This window comes from Siniperca chuatsi, linkage group LG1, assembly GCF_020085105.1.
Source record: "Siniperca chuatsi isolate FFG_IHB_CAS linkage group LG1, ASM2008510v1, whole genome shotgun sequence".
In the NCBI taxonomy this organism is placed as follows: Eukaryota; Metazoa; Chordata; class Actinopteri; order Centrarchiformes; family Sinipercidae; genus Siniperca; species Siniperca chuatsi.
The window spans coordinates 5,649,442-5,666,707 of record NC_058042.1 but is presented as its reverse complement, the minus strand read 5'-3'; the positions used below and the strand labels follow the sequence as shown (position 1 = coordinate 5,666,707).

The following is a 17,266-nucleotide window of genomic DNA, read 5'->3' as shown; positions in this document are numbered from 1 at the left end:
GTACCAAATTTTATGTCAATCCATCAAATAGTTGTTGAGATATACTGTATCTGACCTGCCAAATGACCGACAGACCAACATACCGCTGGCATGTCTAAAAACAACCTTATAACATCTGCAAGTGTACCGTATGCCCTCTGCATCACCCACATCCTTGTCTCTTGTCAATATATTACAGCTCTAACCATTGTCACTTGTATCCCATAATGACTCTAGAGGAAACCAGAGCAGAGGAAATAATCAGCAGGTTTTAAAGATTTGTAATATTTCCTCTCGGGATATTTATATTTTACTCTCACACTGTATTAGTCACTCCGTGCGACAGGCTAAAGGAAGACTTTCTGTAACCGTCAATGCAGTGATTCAGACACCTCACCACAGCTAATGGAGCTGTATCAATAAATCTGTCTCCTTGAATTATTGGGAAATAAAAAATCAGAAGTCAAACCGTCTTTGAGAGGCATGACTAACACAAATCCTCTCTGATCCTCTGACTTAGCACTAAACTGCAAAAAATTGTAAATGAGATGCAACTGTTATTCAGTTTATCCATAAGTAAAGCTTGTCACTGATGAGTGTACAAAGCCTGTTGCTGTGACACCCGCGTTCCCTCAAACAAAAACCTCCGGCATACAGAATACAATAGTAAACACACAAAATATTGTGCCCTTAACACAATCGCTTAAACATAAAAAGAGCCATAGCCTCAGACAAGCCAGACAGGAGCAAAAAACCTTCTGTCTCTCTGACTCTTTAAATTACTTATTGGATAAATGTGAAATGTTAATTATCACAACTTGGATTCTGCTTTCATAGTTTTATACAAACCCCCAGGTTAGCCAAACTTATTACAATTTACTACCAAAATCCTCAGTTGTTAACATACAGTACTGTACGTTACAGTCTATGGACCAACTTCCTGGTTCAACTTTGACCTACCATACTTACCATAGGTTTAAGCACACGGAGACAGGGAATATTAGCAACATTTTGAGAGTGCTTTCTGTTTTAGCTATAAATGGGTTTAGTTAATCTGGTTAAACTGTTAGCTTGTTTATAACCTGTTTGATTGACTGCTTGTATTTCTTGCCTCATCCGTGTCTGTGTTCCCAGATCTCAGCAATTACTTTGGTGAGTAAAATGTTATCATAACTGATAAAAATCATGGCCAAAACTATAAAAATAAGATCCAAGTTTTAATGAACCAAAATTTTCCCAGTTTCATTCATCATTTTTCTTAGCATTTTGCCGTTAATGTGCATCTCTTTAAGATGTCTTTGAGATGTCAGTTGTCTCTCTAAATTTCAAATTAGCTTAACTGATATGATCTTAATTAAGTACAATATTGACAAATCATTCTGTAAAATGTCTACGATGTAAGCAAAACAAGTCAGAATTAGGAAAAACTAAGGTATGTATAACATATTGCTACAAATTACAGTAAAAGAAACAAATCATTGAAAAAAATGATCTTTCTCTCACTCATACAAACACAAGAACACATGTGCAAAACAATGTCCAGGGTGTCATTTAGGCTGAAAATACTAAGCTAAATTAACAGAATTGAACTGAGCTCTCACTTACTTCACAATCTCAGATCTTTGTTCTAATATTCCTCCTTGTCTTCCCGCTTGTCCAGGACTCACTCTGCCAATAAATACACAATTCTACTTTTGTCTAAATCTCTTTGTGGGTTAGAGACAGACAACATACTGAGTGACTGAGACACAAAAACAGACAGAAGAAAAGAAAGTCTGGCTATTTTAATAATACCCCCTGGATCTCTTTTGTGTTTCAATAACAATCTTATAAACACATATATTATATTCTGTGTTTATGAATGCATCATCTCTGTTGGATGTTTCCGTCTCAGAGAGTGTGGCTGTGCACTATTCAGGGCAATAGCATAACCAATGGGTAAGTTATTTTGTGTTTTGTTTTTTTCAATCGTTTTTGTCCGATTAGCAATGAGGTTAATCCATGATGATGTCAGTCAGTTAGCTTGTCCAACATGTCCTCTGGTGCCACTATGAGCTAATAATTTCCAACAATTTGGCATATAACAAGGTATTAAAATTACAGATTTTGAGTTTTTAACAGATTTACATGCTCCCTAGAGGATGAACCCTTTCCATTTTGGATGTTTTATGAGCTTTCCTCCGTCAGGCCAAAATGTCAGCTTTATCCACTAGATACAGTATTTAATTAGCAGATTACAAAGTTTGCTGAGCACATTAAGTGCCCCTGGTGGTGAACAATTTGATTTTAATGACCCTGTGACCTTTCCTTTAGCACCACCCTCAGGACAAAATGTATAGTTTAGCCCTACTGCTATAAAGGCTCTGAGAAAAGCAACAATTTCAGCAAAGGCCCTCTGGGAAACACCGGCCAGTCTGCACATTAAATGACCTTCTGCAAGTAGGGGACAACCGCGTGGTTGTAAGTGACAGGCAGAGCCAATGTCATTATTGCAATTAGCTATTCAGGTCCAAAACAAAGAGCTGACTGTGAGTATGTGACGAGGGAGTATGTACTGGGTGTCTGCCACTAATTCAATTAGGAAAATTTGGAGATTGCAATTACATACAACAGTTATATAAGGCGTCTGACCTTGTCTAGGTTCCACAATGGCACTACTGCGGGTAATATCACACAAATGTGTGTGTGGGAGAGAAATGACCTACAGTCTCGGAGTATGGTTCAATGAAATGCATTTGAAAATGATAAGTGGAGGAGGTAGAGGACTGAAAAAGTCTGTTTGAGGTAACACTGCTGCCATCGTCTTATTCCACACATCCAAATGCAATGACATTTCATATTTCAATACATATCATTATTTCTAAATGTCTGAGTTGTTCACTGAAAAGCACCTAAAATGCTGCCGAAGCAAAACAGAACATTTATTTTAAAATCTGGTCAGGTGAGTCAAAATGTTTTTTCCAAAGCGCAGCAGGCAGACAGATCAGCAAGTTTTGGTCAGGATGTCAGAAGACAGAAAAACAAAGCTGGTAGGTATTCTGACCCCAGACTTAGGGTCCAGTCACACCAGCATTTATAAAAGCAAAACTGGAATCATAATGGAATCACTGCGATCTGTGGGTTTGCTTGCAGTTTGACACCCAAATGTATGCTGTTGACAAATAGCAAACTGTCTTGACAGTGCTGACCTGTGAGGGAATGGAGAGCCCAAGAATCCAAAATGAGGGAGGTGTCACAGTTTGCCTCTCAGTCCCTTCCTGCAGCCACACTCTCATCCCTGGGCCTCTGCATTATTTTGTGCCAATTGTGACAGAATAAACTGGACAAACATGGACCCATGTAATGACTGGAAATACGCCTCCAGTTGTGAGGAAAGGGACGCAGCCTTGTCATCTGCACACCAGGAAATGTCTTCAAAGCCTTGGTTGTAGAAATTGCTGCCTGGGTAGGCAGAGGACTTTATTAAAACTCCTGATTCCCAGTCTGATTTCCAGCCTGCTAACAATCAGCCAGTTCTCCAGTCTGCTAGCATCCAGCATGCTAGCCTCCAGCCTGCTTCCTGGCCTACTATACTCCAGCCTGCTAGCCTCCAGTCTGCATTGCTGCCTGCTAGCCTCCACTCTGCTAGCCTCCAGCCTTCACCCCAGCCTTCACCCCAGCCTGCTAGCCACCACCCTTCACTCTGGCCTGCCAGCCACCACCCTTCACTCTGGCCTGCCAGCCACCACCCTTCACTCTGGCCTGCCAGCCACCAGCCTTCACTCCAGCCTGCCAGCCACCAGCTTTCACTCTTCCCTGCTAGCTTCCAGGCTGCACCTCGGCCTGCACATCAGTCTACATCTCAGCCTGCCCTCCAGTCGATTAGGTAGGTTTGTAAGCCTGCAGCCTGCCTATCCTGAGCCGGCTAGCCGGCTGCCTGTCTGCCTCAAATCCTTCAAGCCTATAGTGAACCGTTTGAGGAGCCACCCCGGTGTTTAACCCATCCATCCATCCATCCACCCTGGTGTCCTCCCTACACGGACTTTCTCGCTCTTTAAACTACCTCACCTGACTTCCTCCTTTGCTTCCTTCATAATTCCTATGAGTAATTAGAAAGTGAAGTCTCAAGCAAGTCTCTTTTGTTACTTAAGACTACTTAAATCCACAGCTCTGGGGCAAACATTTCATGATTGATTCTAGATTTTAGTTTTTACTTATAATTATTATTTAAGCTAGATTTTGGAAACTGAACTCTGATAAACAGCTTCACGGGGGTTTCATTTAGAGTAAGCTAGACATTTCCAAAAGCTCCACTTTAAATTTTGGGACAGCAGCCCAGCCAGCACATACAAAGTGGAAAATCATGCACCTGATGGAATGGGGGCACCAGAGGAATGATTTCTGTTGTTGAAAGGGCAGGGTGGAGGTTGGTGTTGCGTGACTTAATGGACAGAATAGTAAGATGTTTAGCAGAGACCCTATCTCCAAACTCTCTGTAAGGAAGAGGTGATCTTTTGATTTAACTCCAGCCCTAGTACATCTCTGACCTTGGAACACGAAGTGCTGCACTGTACAACCTGAGATCCTCAGTAAGGCTGTGACGATTATTTTCATTATCAATTTATCTATCCATTATCATTCTGATTAACTAACTAATTGTTTCATCTATAAAATTTCAGAAAATAAAGGCAAATTCCTATCACCAGTTCCCGGAGCACAAGGTGTTGTTTCTAATTGCTAAATTACATTTTGAATGAATGTCTGTTCTCATCCAATCCCATGACTACTATATTTTTATTGAGCTTCAAAGTAAATTTTTTTCAAGAATTAATTTTTAAGCCAACATGGTTGAGAAGTCCTTAAAGGGCTAAAAGAAAATGGAAATTTTAACATCAACAATTAAATGACAACTGAGCAAATTCCATATATTGATGAATATCATGTTATTACTACTGCTAAACAGACCTTTAACTGAGATTCATTTGTCAACTGTATATTTATTGTTTTGCTGAATATTGTTATTCCTGAGATTCAAACTTCTTATCTTTGCAATGAGCTTTTGGTTGTTAAGATTTTGCTAATCATTTTAAAACAGTTTTTGTTAGATATTTTGATTTATTATAATTGGCATTATTACTATTATATCATTATGTTGTTCTATGATTATTAGCATTAGCATTCTTATTAGTAGTAACATTGATGCTATTGATGATTTTCATTTTTGTGCTACATTATAATGTATACTTACTATGTCTGGGCAGGTAGAACATTTTTACATCACTTTATTTAGGGAGTATTTTTCCTTTCTACAAAGTTACCATGTTCATTGATAAGCTTCATCCGAGCTGATGGCAACACTGCCTCTCTGTGCTCCCTCAGCATGTTGCCCACATGTCTTTACCTTTGTATATGTTTTCTTCGGATCGATCTCAGACAAGGACAGATGAGGAAACAGACATGGGGAAATTTCCATGAACTGTCAAGTTTCTGATCCACCTTAAGATTAAGTCCAAATCTTAACCCAAGGTAAGAGCCCTTTACTGGGACAAGGTGACACACACAGTGCGCTCAAACAAAATGACAAATTGAAGCTGTTGCCCTGCAGATATCCAGAGGATTTGCTTCTTGTAACAAACAGCGTCAAAGACACAGACAGGTGTGGCAGGGATATCCAAACGGATCAAGTCAGTCAAATAGAGGATAATGTTGCTCTTTTTTTTCCTCATACAGCAACAAATCTGAAATGCTCCTTTACTGTGACAGCAACCATTTCTGATTATAAATAATAATTATGATTATTCCAATTAATGTGCTGAATAATTAATAGCATTGTTTTTACTGCTAATACTGTAGAAATAGTCAAGTCAATTTTATTTATACAGCCCAATATCACAAATCACAATTTGCCTCGAGGCTTTACAATCTGTACAGCATACAACACCCTCTGTCCTTAGACCCTCGATTTGAATGAGGAAAAACTCCCCAAAAAAGAAGAAAACTCTTCACAAAGATACTTCAGACTGTATGAATGGAGAGCAGTCTGTAAAGAATAGAGCACTGATAAGCAATTCTATTTTCCCGATGGTTGCAATGTGTAAAATATAGATGGGGGATAAAGGGAACATTCTATTCATTTAATAATGATGATGGTGATGACCAGCGTGGGTCAAAGTAATTTCAACAGTTTGTGTCTGAATTCATTACTTTGTCTGGAATGCTTATCTTAAAGCTATTCATAGGAGCAAAAACAAGAGAATGAAATGCGACATTGGTCCCAAAATGCTCTTTGGTAACCTCCAAAAAAGGGATGCATGTGGCCAGGGGCAGGAGTGCGTGGGGGAAAAAATGTTCCAGTTGAGAAAAAAAATATATCTCTCAGAGATCATCTCTTAGAGTTAGAGTTAACCAAACCTGCTTTTTAGCTGTATCGCATTCTGGTCCGTTTTCTTGTTGTTTTGTAGGTTTCTTAGGAAAGAAGCCTCCGCATTTTCATTCTGAGGAACTGACACCAAACAATCGACATTTTCCATGATATGATGATTACTAAAACTTTAAACTTTAAATCAGACTACATTAAAGCCACAAACAGAACTGGCCTAAATGGGCCTACAATTCACGACACCAGCTATTTTTGTAAATCATCAGTTTACTTTCATTTTCCATTTTGCTAACATGTTGAACATGCACAGAAATTTTACCAACTTCTGAGGTGCACACTTTTTCTTTCTGCAAAATGTTGATGTTGGTTTGTTAAAGCTACAGGACATTGGGGGATGGAAGAACTCCATAACAAGCTAACAGTCATACAGCCTTTACATTTTATCAATTATATTATAAAGTTGTTAAGGCCAAACGTGTTAGCAAACAGTTGCCAATTTACAGAGTTAGCTAGCCTGGCTCTGTCTGAAAGTAACAAAATCTTCCTACAAGCACATCCAAAGCACACTAATTAACACATTATATCTTGTTTGTTTAATCCATACAAGTGTAAAAAATGACAAGTTGCCAGCCTAGCTGCTAAACCAGGCTGGCTGTTTTCCCTGTGTTTCCAGTCTTTATGCTAAGCTAACAGTCTCCTGGCTCCAGCTTCATAATGAACCGGCAGATATGAGAGTGGTATTGATCTTCTCATCTAACTTTCAGCAAGAACGCCAATAAGCATCTTTCCCCAAATGTCCTTTAATATAATAAATATTGTAACCACCAGCCTTGTTTATACTGCAGTTAAATATGAGCCCAGAAAGCCCAATAATTTCAGTTAACTAAACCTTTTCACTTAACAGTTTGACCATGATCCTGATGTGCTGCATTTGACACAGCTGACTATACAATACTACTGGACAGACTGGAAAACTGTGTTGGGTTCTCAGGCATAGCGCTGAGAGAAGTGGTGTATGTCATATCAACAGAACAGTAACTATTTTGTCTCAATTGGTAATTATGCATCTGAGTGGACCAACATGGTGTGTGGGATTCCCCAAGGCTCAATCCTTGGTCCTCTTCTATTTAACATCGACATGCCACTATTAGGCAACATTAAACAAAACAATAACATCAACTATCATAATCATGCCGACAACACCAAAATTTATCTTGCTCTGTCATCAAGCAACTACAGTCCCAAAGATTCTCACTGCAACAAAATTGAACAAATAAATAACTGGAAGTGCCTGAACTTTCTCCAGCAAAATGCTGACAAAACTGAGATAATTGTCTTTGGTGCAAAAGAAGGAAGGCTGAAAGTTAGCAGTCATCTTGACTCTCTGTCTCTGAAAACCAAAAACCAAGTCAGAAACCTTGGTGTAATTTTGGACTTTCAGGTTTATTGGCAAGTAGGTTTTCACATACAAGGAATAAAATATAAATATAAAATATAAAATTGACAATAAAATATGAAAACATTAAAAATACGTACAATTATCTATTATATAACTATCTATTCTTTTACTTTGCATTTCAATGTTTTATGCTGTTTTTCCTTCTTGAAATGTGCTATACAAATAAACTTGCCTTGCCTTGATGATTCATTTTCAGTCAACTTTGTCAAACTAATCCCATCAGTAAAATAAGAGCTGTCAAGGCCAAAAAAACCCTCCACACAGTAAAAGTCCACCTAATGCATAAATCAAATTGATCTAAATTTCAAGGTTAACGGGTCTGCCAATTTACTTTGAATGGAGATATCATTCCCAACACTTAGAGAAGTGAAATGATCTGGTTAGCAGGGATATGATTTTCTATTTCATCTTGTCTTTTTTCATGTTTTTTCCTTGTACAACGTTGCCATCAAAGCTACATTTTATGCTATTCCTTTTAATAATGTTATTTGTTTGAGGCAGATCCTAATCCCATCTGCCTGAACTGGAAAGCACTTTGGCTCAACTCCTGTTGTTTTTAAATGTGTCAATCTGTTGCTGGTTCTATTCTATTGTATTTATATTTCTATTCTTGTTATTTAAATAATAAATAATAATAAATAAACTTTATTTATAGAGTACTTATCAAAACAAAGTACAAAGTGCTTCACAAAGAGAAAAATAAAATGCCACAGTGAATGATAAAATATAAAATACATAAAAACAATAAAATAAACAGACAGCTCAGGTAAAATCAGGATATGCTTTCAGATAAATCTGTGTTCTGAGAAGAGACTTAAAAGAAGACACTGACTCAGACAACCTAATTTCTTCGGGGCAGGTTGTTCCAGACCTTCGGGGCCCTGATGGCAAAAGCTCTGCCCTCCTTAGTTTTCATCCTGGAATCAGGAACAGCCAGAAGACCCCTGCCTGAAGATCTCAAACTACGTGAAGGTTTATAAGGGATTAAAAGGTCTAAAATATAATCTGGAGCCAGGCCACGAAGAGCCTTAAAAGTAATCAATAAGATCTTAAAATCAATCCTAAAACAAACAGGGAGCCAATGTAAAGAGGCTAAAACAGGTGTGATGTGATTATACCTCTTGGTCCTATTGAGACAGTCTGCAGTCGTTTCAAAGTTTTTTTATTAAGACAAGTGAACAGACTGTTACAATAATCGAAGCGTGAATTACTGAGAGGCCTGTATGAGCTGCTGCATAATCAAGGCGTGAGGAGATAAAAGCATGTACAACACTTTCTGCATCACTAAAATTTAAAATAGATCGGGCTTTTGCAATATTTCTGAGGTGATAAAAACATGATTGGAAAGCTCAGTGATATGTTGCTCAAAACATTATTAAATTATATAAATTATCAAACAGGACACCAACATTTCTTGCAACAGGATGGATATGTTGTGACAGGTTACCAATAAATGGCAGTATTTGTTTAGTGATGTTTTGGGGCCCAGTAACAAGAAGTTTTATTTGAGTTAAGCTGAAGAACATTTATCAACATCCAATTTTTTATGTCAGACAGGCAGTCCTGCAGAGAACTCAGCATATTAAGGTCATTGGGCTTGACAGGGAGATGACATCACCCAAGGGGAGCATATATAAGGAGAACATTATTGGTCCCAGAATTGAACCTTGAGGCACACCGTAGTTGATATAGGAAAGTCATGTAGTTGTTAATGGTGACACAGAATTTCCTATTGGACAAATATGATGAGAACCAGTCTAGTGCAGTGCCAGATGCACCCAATGCCTCAGTCTATCTAAAAGAATGCTATGATCAATTGTGTCAAAGGCAGCACTTAAGTCCAGCAGCACAAGAATTGAACACATGCCTGCATCGGATCTCATTAAAAAGGTCATTAGTGACTTTGAGAAAGGCTGTCTCAAAGCCACATTGGAACAAAGGTATTATTGTTTTCCACAGCAGCAAGAAGCTGCTTAGATTCAAGTTTTTCGAGAATGTTCGAAAAAAAAAAGGGAGTTTGGAGATTGGATGATAGTTTTCCAGGAAGGTAGGATCAAGACCAGGTTTTTTAGGACTGGCTGGACACAAGCAGTTTTAAAGTAATCTGGGAAGCAGCCAGTACAGCAAGCTGTTAGAAATAATTAGCAAATGGGGCGCAATACAATCCATAATTTCCAATGGAACTTTTAATCATGTATATTTGTTTGAAGCAGATTCTAATCCCATCTGCCGGAACTGGAAAGCACTTTGGCTCAACTCCTGTTGTTTTTACATGTGCTATATAAATAAACTGACTTGACTTGAATTTACTTGGGTGCTGTCAAAGTGAGGGAGAACATCTAGGGGAACAAATACAATTAGATTTCTTATTCTAAATTTGTTGGGGATTACTTCATCAGCATTAGCACACACACTCACACTGAAACTTTGTGCATAATCAGTATGCAAAACAAAAAAGAATCTGGCAACTGCCTTTCTTTGTAACTAATCTAAATCCAGTCCTCATATAAACTATCCTCATTAGTGCCCTCTGGGAAAGTCTGATTGGTAATTCTGGACATATTCCGCTCACTGTAGGGTTTATCAGCTGTACAAAAGCATCGAATTACAAGCTTTCTCACTTGAGAATTAAGGATGAAAAACATGCGCATACACTATTCAACTGAAAAGTCAGTATCAAATGAAAGTAAATATAGTTTGGTTTAATGGGTTTTCATTACAGCCCTTTAAGCAATCCAAACTTGAGAAAATTTGAGAGTTTTTTGTATAAGCTTCCTGTAAATACCCGGCACTGGTGATGTTAAGGATTTGAGCCGATGATGCAGAAGTCAAGTTGCCCTTATAGTGAAAAGCCAAATGCTATGTGTTCAGTGCCAAACTGAATAAAGACTCTACATAAACAGTTAAGCTGCTGTTTATTTTGCTGGATTTTGAACTATATAGGTGCTAAAGTGCTGTGTTGTTTCTCAGATGACAGGTATCATGAGCTGTGATTGCTTCTTTAAATGCGAAAAATGATTTGCCAGCAGGTGGTGTCAACTGGTGCTGCTACAGGTCATGGTGAAATGCATTCGGGTAAACGTGATCAGAACTGAGAGCGGCTGCAGATGAGGTGGTTGACTTTTCTGTGCGACCCAGTACATCTATGGTGGGAGGAGCTTGGTAACCATGGCGACATCCACACTCTCAACTGCCTCAATTTGATCGTCGAAGAAAAGCTTTGCAGAACAGCTCAGCATAACGATCTTCAGATCCTCTCTATGTATAACAACATTGTTGCTACTGTTGGTTGAAGACTGCATCTGAACATCAGCACATGCTGGTGATAAAGATACTCTGTCCAAACCTTCCTGCCACAACAGATCCACACTGAGACTCCTTTCGCCACTGATCCAAAACACTACCAGACACTATACAAAATCAGATACAATTAAAGGAAAGCTGCCAGCAGGTTGGGGAAGTGTTTTAATGGTATTTCTATAGTAAAATACTTTAGGGAGAAGTTTCTATATATTAGGAAGCTGCTGGTATTTCAGCATTCTGATTGTGGTCAGAGGGCAGAAGTTTAAAGATCTACTCTGTGAGTGTGTGATATTGATGAACTACTGCACTTCATTCACTCATTACTGAACCCTGATCCACAGTGCTTCTATCATGGATAAGGGCTGGAAATGGATCGGCTGATATAGCAGTCCAATAATGTCTTGTTATGTGAGGTACTGACAAAAGCATGAAATGAGTAAAAAGAACAACAATAACAATTTACAAAGAAATAAAACCGACATAGGAGATAAAAACAAGATAAAAGAGAATACTAAAATAGTAGCATTATGTCTGGAGGTAGCATGACAAAGCTGTATTTTGCAAGCAACAAGATACAGTATTTGTCGGACAAGGGGGTGACTCAATAAAAATATGTTTTAAGGCTGTATTTAAAAACAGAGTCAGTGCCAACTCCCCTTCAAACTGTTTAGCTTAATATCAACCTTCAGTTTCATACCACTCAGAGCCACCAACAGATGATAAACGGCACTAAACCAACCCATTCAATCTAACTATCTAATTAACTCAGCTCTCACCCAAAGAACTGTAAGTAAGCAAAAGGTTTTGAATCCAATTTTATCGAATTACGTTTTGATGTTTTCTCCCTAATATCACTCTGATGCTCTCTTTTGTCTTCACTACGGTCTCATCTGACAGACAGCCACTGCCGCGACAATTAATCAACAAACGACCACCCTGATGGGAATAATAAGCATCTGGGAAGAATCAATACTACAATGCAATCCTCCTGTGCATCATACAGCTTTTAATCTATGAGAGGTGACAGAGCATTACCTCTACTCAAATTTACACTGCTTGTTCATGGTGTGTCTGTCTAGCAACTGCATTAGGAAAAGGACAAGTGATGCCTTCCTGGCTCTCAGGAGGGAGTGTGAGGACTGAGAAAGACTGTCACAGCTGAAGCACATGTTTATAGATCAGCTCTGACTGAGTGCTCCTTTAGAAAGGGCCTTCACTGCCCAATCGATGAAGCGATTATATCATTGTTACCTTCCACTTCATTATGGAACAGTGTGAGCTGAACACACATCCCCTAGGCTATATAAAGATACAGCCTTTTTTCGTACACTGCTGTGTTTGTTAATTTGATGTTTCATCGTTGGCACTGTTAACAGGCTGTCATCCACACTGAGACAGTAGCAAACAAATATTTACTTTGATAAACAAAGACAGCTCATTAGATGAGTCGCTTCAAAGGAGCATGGTAAAGATAAATCAGCACAGCCACTTGTGACAGAGATATCAATGTGTTTTATGTGTGCCGTGAGTGTGTTACCTGTTACAGTCGATGTGCAGCAGTAAGTGGGTGGCGCTGATGGTGAGAGCGATCTTGTGCCACTGGCCATCAGCAAGGCGGTAGGGGAAGGACTCGGAGCGCGGCTTTCCTTTGAAGCGGTAGTGGTAGCGGATCTCCTCTCTCACCCTGCTGCTCTCCAGCTCAAAGTAACTGCAGGGAAAGAGAGGAGTTCAGAGGTCAGAGACACTCGGTTTCCTGGACAATGTCTCTGTTCAGGGTAAAGAAATATCTAAACTCACAGAAACACTCAGTCTAGAACATTATGGGTACGAGGTCTTGTACAAAGCAGGTTTGTGAACTATTTTCCAGTATTTCCAGACATTTTTTAGACTAAATAATCAATAAAAAAGTGACAATGAAAATCATCATTCCCCTACATGAAACACTAAAATTCTGCTGTAGACTTGTTTTTTGATTTAATGACATTCTTTAGGGGTGGCTGTTATTAGGCCTTTAGTGAACCATTCATTCACAACATAAGCAAATGTCTAAAGTCCCAATAGCCACTGCTAAGGGTTACAATGCTTGTTGTCCCACAATATGAATGTGTTTGCACACCTAACAACAAAAAAATTTTCATGTCTTACGGATCAAATTTGAACTCAATCTACAATACCAGTTAGATTAGAAAGATATTTCACGTGCAACATTGATATTTTGACCTGCGGGTGGCGATTAGTATATAAAATGCAAAAGTAGAATTTGATATTTCTAGACACCTTGTCATCGAAAATAGTAGAAGTCAAGGGCAAAGTTTGACCTGATTGCACAAATTTTGGACAGACTAACCACCCAAATACCCAACCTCATCTTTGGGTTTCACTGCTAGCAGAGCCAAAATATATTTTCACAATAAAAATGAATGATTAAACCGCAGACAATCCGTCTGTAGCGGTGGTCTGGGAGAAACCACAGTCATATTGGCAATCTACAATGATTTGCTAATCCAATATTTATTAAAAAGGCCACATCATCCTAACCCCTGGATACACACACTGTAATTTCATTACTTAGCTGACAAACAATAATAACTTGTGTACACATGAAGAACAGTGAGTTGAGCTACTGAGGTGATTTCTCAGTGTAAGCTTTGTGTAAAAAGATGCCTGTCAGTTTGTCTAACCAGACAGAAAAAATAAAGATATTTCTGTCTCAGTTTCAGCTCCTATCCTCACTTTGTGGTTGGACTGCAGGGGTTCGACCTGCAGCTCGTCTCAGCACCATGTGTGCTCTTACTCTCCACCCTCATCTGCCACGCTAAATTAAGAGCCAGCCAGCCACAGACAGCAACAGCCTAAGAGCCGCAAGCAACCAGTCATGACATTTCAGCTTCCCTGCGGCTGCAAATGACCCCAACACCGGAACCCCTGGCACCTCAGCTCACACACATTCACACATACAAAATATACTATAAGTGACACAGCTCTCCAATAATCCGAACCTAGCCAGAATCTAGCCTATCACAATATATTCAGGCACAAAAACAGATAGACTCACACACATACACACAGGGATCAAGCCCATTCAATACCAAAGCTCAACAGCTCTCATGCATATTTATGGAAAGGGAGAGCAGACCCACTCCAGAGAATATCAATCGAGGATGTGGGGCAGCAGATATCTTCCTGTTTGGAAAATGAATGAAACTGAGAAGAACTGATAAGAACTTAACACAAACCAAATGCCAAAAAACTTTTAGGATAAAATATCAAGACATAATTTTTACACTGACTAGGTACACATTAGTCCTTTGCCTGCAGCTCAAAGACATGATGTTGATGTAAGCACTATGGTATAGCCTTCTATTATGAATTGGCACTATATAAATAATTAATAATTTCCCTTACAAAAGCAGTGCATGTTGATTAATCACATGTGAAACACACTTAACATGCTTATCAAATGCGGATCACCATTTCACATGTGAAAACTTCACATCATATAGGCACTTATGTGAAATATCACATCAAAACATCACGTGATGGAATCTCACATCTAACTGGCACATGGACATTTTGCATGTGAAATGTAATATTTCAAATGTGAAAACATGACAATCACATGTGCTTTTTCCCCTAAGCCTTGGAAAGATGTTTTTTATGCACAACAATGTACCTTTAGTTGCTGAGTGACTAAATGTTCCCTGAATGCCTAAATGTTTGTCGATACATTTAATTATAAAAAATGCATTAGTCATAGTGCCATATTCCAACATAATGAGTATGAAGATGAAACTATTCATTATTGTAACCAGGAAAACACAATGAAGAGACAAAGAAAATGAGAGGAGGGAGCATTGATCAGTACATGCAGTCTTGTAGGGTTCAGCTAACTGAGTTCAAACCTTTCCACAGAGCTAATGACGGCCCATCAGCCCCCCACACAGCAGGCTGTGTTAATACTAAAACAATTATCACACAGTAAATTAAGCATCACAGGGAAGTGTTTTTCTTTGACATTAAATTGGATTTGCATCGAGTAGTGGCAGCTTACTTAGTTACGTGTGTGTGTGTGAAAGGGAGAGAGGTAGAGTCAGTATGGGTATGGCTGGCCAGTTCAGCTGTCTTTGTACGGCATGTCATCACTCTGAAATTATTTGAATACATCACTGTGTGGCTGCACTGGGCACCGACCTGACAGCTCGTCTCGATCATGCTGCAGGAGACGGAGCCGCTGATACTTGTCAGCTGGAGAAGAATCATTTGCATCGAACGAGGAGTAAGACATGAACGAGAGCTCTCCAGCTTCACCTCTTCCACTGATAGAAGCCTCCTAGGGGCTTCGAGAGGCCTGGAATCACCCAACAAGCAGAAACTCTGTTATCCTGATTTGACTCATGAAATAATCATCAAAGGCATTAACTCCACTTCACAGCAAGCGTTTATTTTATGAAGCATTTAGTGGTAGCTATTGTATCCCTGCATTACAGCATATTTAATGAAGGGGAATAATCTATTGGCAGGCAGTCCATTTGTAACGAAGTGTGTAGCCTGACAGTCGCTAAAAAGGACATATCTGTTTTCGTGCTTCTCTGTACAAAATATAAACAATAAGCCTTATCACCATTTTAAAGACTTTCTTTTCATTGCTAATCCTTTCACTAATGGCAACTGCGTGGATCTAACAGAGCCCTAATGTGAGCATCCACAGCTTTCAGAAAAAACAAATATCATGTTTTCATATAAAAAAACCTGAACATTTTGGCTAGCAGTGGTAGAGGGAGACTCCTCTGATTAGAATGTGTTTCGATTTGATGTGAAAGCAAAACTGGGCTACTGTGTAGGCCACTATTTTCTGGGGAAAAAAATACCCTTACATAAGATGAACATTTGACTGATTTAACTACATCGGTGCTAGTTAAATAAAAAAACAGATAGATGTTGAGAACAGTTTCCTTTGCTTTGAACCAAGCAGCCAAACTTTGTTTTGTATTTAGGTAGGTTCCATTTGTAAGTGTATGAATTGATCAGGATCACCTAAAAACATTTGCCGTCCAAATTTGGACAAAAAACGGTGCACTTCTGAGCCACAGGGGGCATTCTTTCTAAAGCAAAAGGATTTGTTGGCCAATTATGATGCATTCGGTCTAGGAATATGGATTTCAGAGGACAACGCCCCTGAACTGGGACAGCTTTACATTTCCTTCTCATTTCTAGCAAAACACACCACAATTATCTAGGAAAAGGAATGCAAAAGACAATGCAAGTTTCCTTGCATTTTCAGGGGTCTAGTATGTGATGTTATTTTTTTTTTGCAAGATTTTGACTGTATGACTACATTTTAAACATAACTGGCATATTCTTTTGTAATAGTTTTGGTTTTGTGTAGTTATTTCCTATTTTATTTTGAAATATTATCCTTCCCTCATGTGTCTTGTAGTTTTACTTCCTGTCTTTGTTTGCTTTTCCTGCCAGTTATGATTATCTGCTCTTCCCTGATTAGTTTCACCTGTGTCTCATTATCTCTGCTGACCTGAGTGTATTTAGTCTGTGTGCTTTGTTGTTTGTCAAATGTCCTGGCCTTGGTTACCTGTGTGTTCTGTTGGACTTAACTTCTGTTTCCCTTGGACCTTGCATGGATTTTGCCTGCTCCCTGTTGGCCTTGCTTGCCTTCGTTGAACTACTTCCCTGATTTTGACCAATGCCTGCCTGAAATCTATGTAAGCTTTTTTGTTTCATTAACTCATTGAACTGTACCTGCTCTGCCTCAGTGTCTGCATTTGGGTCCAAACCCTCATGTTTCCTGCTTGACTACAACAGTTCTGGCTTCACAGTGCTGGAATGAGCACACCACTGATGTCAGGACTAGGAATATGGATTTCAGAGGACATGTCACCACACTCTTTTGAGGTCAACATTAGCTGCAAGGTGCCATTTAGTTCTATTATATTCGAGAGAAGTCGAGTATACATCTCTACGGCTTATATCTCCAAAACTCGGCAACTCACACCAAAACAATCTAAATAGCACTACAGATAAGAAGGAAAATATGTATTTTTGATTTTGGGGTGAACTGTCCCTTTAAGTTAAGTTGAAGCTAGTATAAATAGTTCAGGTTTGCCTGAAAAAATGGCTTTCCTGATAACTTCAGGATACCAAGATTAAGTTTG

The 17,266-nt window shown here is 39.0% G+C and overlaps 1 protein-coding gene across 5 annotated transcripts in view; it reads right to left on the bottom strand.

The window, feature by feature from the left end:
- Window positions 1-17,266, bottom strand: part of LOC122883571 (protein kinase C-binding protein NELL1-like) — a 279,566-nt gene that overhangs the window by 218,458 nt on the left and 43,842 nt on the right. For all 5 annotated transcript variants that reach the window (XM_044212754.1, XM_044212493.1, XM_044212666.1 and 2 more), the window contains exon 4: window positions 12,637-12,807. In XM_044212754.1, the coding sequence (XP_044068689.1) occupies window positions 12,637-12,807 (171 nt within the window). The remainder of the gene's footprint in view (window positions 1-12,636; window positions 12,808-17,266) is intronic.